General features: G+C 39.5%; 1 protein-coding gene across 1 annotated transcript in view; it reads left to right on the forward strand.

Moving 5' to 3' along the window:
• Window positions 1–7500, forward strand: part of LOC138020730 (nose resistant to fluoxetine protein 6-like) — a 42144-nt gene that overhangs the window by 33565 nt on the left and 1079 nt on the right. The window contains exons 6-11 of the mRNA XM_068867664.1: window positions 384–557; window positions 2315–2408; window positions 3263–3355; window positions 4576–4744; window positions 5255–5334; window positions 6049–6168. Coding sequence (XP_068723765.1) covers window positions 384–557; window positions 2315–2408; window positions 3263–3355; window positions 4576–4744; window positions 5255–5334; window positions 6049–6168 — 730 coding nt within the window. The remainder of the gene's footprint in view (window positions 1–383; window positions 558–2314; window positions 2409–3262; window positions 3356–4575; window positions 4745–5254; window positions 5335–6048; window positions 6169–7500) is intronic.

The raw sequence follows: 7500 nt of genomic DNA on the forward strand, positions 1-7500 counted from the left end.
TTTCTACTTACCAGTTTGCGCTCTTTTGTCGCTGATCGATCTGTAACGGAGTTCTCTTAAGTTTTTTGTAGAAATTAAAGTTCAAGTTGCGTTTGAAGACTTGCGGTGCTCACAGACATTCGTCAAGCTAACTTTTAACAGTATTTTACTAAAATACTGTTAAAATTTGGCTTGACGAAGGCCTGTTCGCACAGATTTTTTAGCCAAATATTTTTTGGATAAAATTGGTTTATTCTGTGTCATCGAAACAAACAACACTTTGTTTTTAGGTGTAACGTCATTTGTTTGGTTGATTAGTTGACAATCCCCTGGCACGGTTATTCTATGTCTTGGAACACTGTTTTTCTTGTGTTGGACTTCATTTTACTTTTAATTTTCCACAGGTTTTTTTGTGAGATTTCTACTGTGCTTCTCAATAACTCGTAACACCAGTAAGATTATGGATTGCTCAGTTCCGCCCGGTGCTATCACATCTGTCAATGGAGTGCGTGTTCTCAGCTTGTGGTGGATTATTTTGGGACATACATACACTGCTATTGTGACAAGCGGAATCCTGAGTAAGTTCAACGCACTGTTTGTTACTTGATTAAACAGTCACTTTCATCACATTTTCCATTTCTTTAACTACATGGAAACAGAAAAGTCAGTATTCACATGCACCACACCCCACTTTAAACGAGGGTTGGGTGGGGAACGCCGACAAGAGAAAGCCCGCTCGCTTAACGGCACAGTAAGAAACTATACAGTTAACACCCGCATATAAGAACAAGTGGATTAAGAAGATCAAACTGAACTTTGGTCAATAAAGCACCCTATATAAGAACCAATTCAGTCTGATAAATAAAGCATGTACTTTTAGAAAAAGAAAGAGGGTGGGAGAATAAGAAAGCAATCTAACTCATATTAAAGTACTATGGCCAGGAGAGGGGCCGTTGGTCTAGAGAACTCAGTAAGAAAATGTGAAAAAGTGTTAAAACTACTTGACAACTTGATGTTGAATTTTTATTCGTTGATGTTTACTTATATTAGTAATAGTATTTTTGTTTTACATTGTATGTTAATTAAATCTCCAGTATAATGTATAGTATTTCTGAAACAAATTTTAAGAACATTTTCAGGCTGATTTCCCACTATGCACCCGGTAAATAAGAACTTGATCAACCGGAGCCCCGAAATCATAGGTTCTTATATGAGTTTGGTACCGGATATTCTAAGAAGCATTTCATTGACCGTTAAACTAGCAGCTGCCAACGGGCATAATAGCTCAGTTGGTAGAGCAAGTGCAGTTCAATAAACCATTTTACAGTTCTGTGCTCAGTTAGCAGGCCTTTGAATAAAAGCGAGGCTGGAGTTGACCTTGCTTTGATACAACTCTCATTGCAGCTTTTCTTACGTAAATCATGTTGTTGTAAGGATAACGAGTTGCTATTTACATAAGAAAAGCAGTGAGGTTTGTATCAAAATAAGGTCAACTCCAGCCTCGCTTTTATTCAAAGGCCTGGTAACTGAGCACAGAACGATAAAATGGACTATTGCGTGGTCATGGGTTTGAGGCCTGTTCAAGCCAGGATTTTTTCCCAGCTTCCTTTGCAACAGCTGAGCTTTCTCAACTAAATAAAATTGAGATTTTCTAACTTTCATTGAACATCGATTCAACATTCCCTTTGTTTTCGAGAATATTGAGTGGAACATGCAGAACACGCCCCACGCACACATGCTCTCGACTTCGAGAGAGTCTGGTGTCTTGTTCTTAGTTTCCCGCAATCCAAGTGTTTGCTTCATTGTTAGCATGAAGTTAGAACCCTTTGATTCGTGCCTTCAACTACCCTGCTTGGCAGAGGTTAACTTCATAATAATTTCCTTTTAGCGAGAGAGAAGGGAAAACTCTGCAAGAATCTCTTGGATGTTCGGTCACGTATGCGCGACGTGACATCAAATTGAATGCAATCACCTCTACTCTACTCTTCCGCCATTACACAGGCGTTAAAATTCAAACTGGTTGTAGCGGGTTTTAAACCTGTTAGGAGTTTTATTAGTCAGCTAAAGTTGTGGACGACATCGAGGAGCTCCGTGCATAAGTTGCCTTTCCTTCTCGCTCGGGAGAGAAACCCAGGAAGCCAAGCTGGGTAAAAATTCAAAATTTTGGGTAAATGTTTAAGTTACTGAATTGGCATTCAAATGAATTAATTTGCATTTGAAAGGACTTGATAACCTATCCAATCAACTTGAGACATCGTTGTTGCATGCCTACGGGTAATTTCTGTACAATTTATCTGTGACCTGGATAACAATCAACCTGCTTATTTTGCTTCAGATGACATTCTCCTTGGGCTGAACATTGTTCACCGGTTTACGTTTGGCACTATCTCTAATGCCTTCTTCGCTGTCGACAGTTTCTTTGTGTTAAGGTACAAGAGTCGTGTAAATGTGTTGGTCGCTTCATTAAAAGTTTACTAGCCGAAGCAAGCGTGAATTGCAGACCATTTTAGTTTGATTTTGTAGGCCAAAACCGTTCCGTTCCGTTCCGTTCCTTTTCAGTTTCTTTTCCGCTAAAGGCTTCTAGTGGAATGTAAAAAAAAAAAAAAGGAAAAAAAGAAGTGACCTTTCCAACGTAAACATTGGTCATTGAATGGGATAGAGTTAAACGGAAATTATGGCTGCCGTCAAGTTTTGTTCATTGGCTTCCTCGGGCGTCGAAAATATCTTGTACTCTTCACGTAGCAAATTGGAGTGGAGGCTCCGTGCTGTTGGCACGCCGGACTTCCACCCTAAGGGTCGCTGGTTCGCGGTCTAACTAGTTCTACCACTATGTTGTCCCCTTGCACAAGGAACTTTGCTGTACACTGTGTCTCCTCACTTCCGTGTAAGGATGGGTGCTAGGGACATACTAGGGACATGCTGTGTGTAACCTTGCGATGGCTACCATCCTGTCTACAGGGAAATAGTGCTACTCCCGGTTGCTTCATGCCACAGAAGCCGGGTTAAGCTTCGTCCGTGTTAACCCCAGAGGCTCATATTAAAGTGACTTTTTTTTCCTTTTTTTCCCTTTTGTCTTCAAAAAGCAATGAACAATTTTACAACAAAAATTCTATTTGCACTCTGTCTTGTTTAGGTATAGTAGAGACATAGACATACTGGCGGAGTCAGACTGCCAATATGTCAACCACAAGAGACATTGTAGGTCTCTATTTGTGTGCGATATTTCGACAGATTAAGTTGTCTCATTAATATAAAATTATTTTGATTTGCATCCTTTTTTTAGTGGTTTGCTTGTAGCATACCTTTCCTTCCGTCGCATGGAACAGAATGATGGGAAACTTCCGTTGTTCAAGTTCTACTTTCATCGATTTTGGAGGTATTAAACGTGTTTACGATGTATGCTTTCATTTATTCTTGTGAGAGATTGCACGCAATGTTCTTTAGTATCAGAGGATAAAAGATCGTGTAAACTATTCTTGAATTGCAAAAAAATGTATTTTCACAAAGTGGTGCGAAACTGTGGAAGAAGACACCAACCTGTTTTTGAGACTTACCGATGCATGAACTCATTAATTTTAAGAAAAACATTCATATCCTTTTGTATTCTTTTTTGAACGACAATTATTTTAAACCTTGAAGTTTTCACTAAGCTAACTAGTGTTAATTCATAGCTCTGCAATTCATAGCTCTCAATTGTTTTGCATGTTCTTCCCATTTGTTCCTTTCGTTCCTTTCCGTCTTTCGATTCTCGTCCTCCCTTACTTTTCTCTTAACTAGAATTAGGTGATTATTTTCGCTCAAAAGGCAAGACTAACTGAGGCTATTTGGGAGGTCATGCTTGTATATTTGAGTGTGTTTACAAAAAGTGAAAATTAAAGATGTCAGTTGAAGGCTGCAATTTCATGTTCTCTTGGAAGGCAAGGATATTGATGGTCTCTGTGGAAACCACGTCCCTTCTTTCGGGGACTTTTTCTATGAGACTAAAATTGCGATTTTGTGATTTCGTGGATCTGTATAAGTACGGTTGTCGTACTATGATCTTCACATCTCTGCGGAATCTCGTCTTCAAGCGCCAACAACCTAACTACCTTTTGGCTTCCATCAATAAAACTTCCGAAACCAAGCCAAGAGTTTACCCGAAACCACTGATGCCAAATTCAATTGACAACCTATCAATCGGCATCTTTGGTTCCCACGGTACATTTGTACTTTCTAACTCGACGCTGGGAAAAACGATGAAATCTGTACGAATCTTTGTACTGGAGAACCTCTAAAAGGATATCATAATGGTATTCGAGCTGTGAACAAAGCGAAACTCCAAGTCACTTTCCGAAGGCAGAGTCGATCTTCGGCCGGCTATGTTCAGAAATTTGATTGATGAAAGCCAAAACCCAGTTTGGCGCTCAGCGCTTGAAGGTGAGATTCTGCAGAATCATGAAAATCGCCGTAAATGTCAGGTGGTTCCATATCACACAATCAAACTAAACCCCAAAACAGTAATTGGCCACGTATCCCCGCTCCTGTCGCCCTCAGTACATGTATTTCCTTTGAGTTCTACTGATTTGTTTATTTATTGCGTGCCATGCTTCTTCTTAGGTTGACACCGAGTTACATGTTTGTGATTTTATTTTATTCCAATTTGTACGCATTCCTTGGTGAGGGTCCATATTGGTTTTCCAGTCAGAATAGCACCTTGTGTGAAAAGTACTGGTGGACAAATTTGCTGTACATCAACAATTTTTATCCAACGAATTCGGGTAATCAGGTAAGGTATACGCTTGTGGTTCCTTTGTATCGGGAGACAGAAGATGTGTAAAAAATTTCTGTTTAACAAAATATGATGAATGCAAAGTGATGCAAATCTACACGTAGACCCATCTGTTAAATCTGTGAATGCTTCATAATTTTTAGTGAAGTTTTTGTACAGCTATTCCATTATTAGCCCGCGTAGCAAGCGTTTCCGTGGATTTTGGTCGTGCAAAAAATGGGGCGTGGCATTTTGCGCTACCAGAACGTCAAAAATCGTGTTCCCCCACGGAGACGCTTGCTACGCCGGCCATTCCATTGTCAAACAAATCACCCAAAACGGCTAAAAATCAAACTGCACAATAATCGCAAGTGCTAAAAAATTTTGGTTTTCTCTTACTCCCAATGAACTGCTCCTTAGTAACCTCTTACCCCAGGTGGGGTTAACGTTTGCAGTTCATAAGGTTGCCATCGCGTAGAGTTTAATGTACTGTGATGATGATAAAGTATGTTATGATGTGGTTTGCAGTGTCTTGGCTGGTCGTGGTATCTCGCTAATGACATGCAGTTTTACATCATCAGTCCTTTGGTCATATTTCTGGTCAAAAGGTAGGTGTTACCATGCAACAACTGCAAACATGCGGCAATGAAGTGAACGGAAAATCATTGCACGTAGCGAGGCAATTTAAGCAAAAATTCCCAAAAAAAGTCAGAACATTCTTTGGACTTCAATGACATTCAAACTCAGAAACTCTAAGATGTCAGTGCGATGCTCTAGCAACTGAGCATAGAAGCCGTATCTTTTGAGGTCAACTCAATTTATTGGGTTTGCGTGAGAATTTAACAAAATGAAAGGCATATGAGGTGTAGATTAGAGACAAAATTAACAAATGGTCCCCTCACTTGCCTTTCATTGATTTGCCTCGTCTCTGACATTTCAACAACTTGATAAGGGCGAAACATGAATTACTCCGTCGTGGACTTGAGCTTAGGTTATCGTGGCTGCAGAAATCCTTTCCACAACTACTTCCCCCAATATTTCCAGGACTACAAACCTCAAAAGTCTTTTCCAAGACTTGCCTATCTGTAAAGACCTATCCCCAGGGAAAGAGGGATCGAACAAACTAGCCCTCGACTGCTATTTCAAGCGACGCTTAGCAGGATAGGCATGAGAAATATAAGCTGTTATTGCTGGAAAGGAGTTACTGACCGTTCTGCTGTTGGTGTTGTGATCGACTTGTTTGAAATTTTCGTTCCTCGTTTTAAAGTTCCACTTGAAACCAAACTCGCTTTAACGTGCACTGTTCTGTTTTCTTCGTTTAGATTCAAGTGGAAAGGAGTGTTTGCCAGTGTGGGTGGACTTCTCGGGATTTCTTTTGTTGTCACAGCAGTGATAATTGATTACTATGAACTAAAAGTAATGCTATTCGGCCGGGGCGGTGGGTGAGTGTTCGATGATTGTTTTTTTTTTTTTCCCATGTTTCTTTGTTTTTTTTTTAACAACATCAACTACGAACAGAAAGACAAAACCATTTAAAGTGCCTATGAAGTAAAACATACCGTTTTTCTCACTTTAAAGACCTTTCAAAATGATGAAGAACGGTGTTTTCTATTTTGGAATATCGTCTTTCGTTACAGAGATATTCAAGTTTTTGTTCAAAAATTGATGACGTAATAACATGTACACATGACTGCAATAAATCACAACATTGAGAATATCTCCAAAACTATTGGATGGGTGTTGTTCAAACTTGGCATCGGTAATCTACGTCAACAAGACACAAAATGATACCTACCATGCTGTTGCCATGGCAATCATTTTTTGTTGCTGGGTCTATTTAAAGCAGGATTGATTTTAAGTAATGCTATGATCCTCGCAGTTATGGACGCAATTTTAGCAATTGCGTTGAGAAGCCTGACAAATTCAGGACTCCAACGGGGTTTGAACCTGTAACCTCACGATACCGGTGCGACGCTCTAACCGACTGAGCTACATGCATGAAGACGTTGAGAACTGGTCATTTGTGGGTTCTAATTTTCTCGTGAGGGGTGAATCAATGAACGAAATAATATATGAAATTAATCATATACTGAACTGCGGATATGAAAATTGCTAAAATTGCGTTTATAACTGTGAAGATCATAGCATTACTTGATTTCATATCCGCACTTCAGTATATGATTAATTTCATATATCATTTCGTAGGATTGAATTTTGTTGTTATTGTCGTAATAAGACATGTTCACTCTTGTTAATCTTATACAGAGGTGTAAAACATTATGGGCAGCAAACGCATTTCAAGTCTGACCATCTGCCTGTATTTACCTGTTCAAAATCCTAGATACAGACAGTATTTGGTTTATTGCAAAGAGGGACTGGAAAAAAGTGTTATCATGGTAACATTGTAATGGTTGTCACGTTGTGCCTTGTCTGATGTACATTACTGGTGCCAAGTTTGAACAACACCCATCCAATATTTTCGGAGATATATCTTAATGTTGGGATTTATTGCAGGCATGTGTACACGTTATTACGTCATCAATTTTTAAAGAAGGTCTTGCTGTGAGGAGTACATTTACTGTTTACGAATTTTATAAAACCCTCCCTCCCTTTGGAGGTTTTGCTGTCGTCAAGTTTAAAAAAAAATGGGTTCACCTCTTGGTACACGCTTCGGTTACGTCTCGCAGCGACTTCCCCAAGCTTCAGTTTTTTTCATACTATGCCATTTTACGCTCTGTATGTGCCTTTGTTCTTGGCACGCAGATCGCGGAGCG

Source organism: Montipora capricornis, chromosome 10 (genome assembly GCF_036669925.1).
Source record: "Montipora capricornis isolate CH-2021 chromosome 10, ASM3666992v2, whole genome shotgun sequence".
Lineage (NCBI taxonomy): Eukaryota > Metazoa > Cnidaria > Anthozoa > Scleractinia > Acroporidae > Montipora > Montipora capricornis.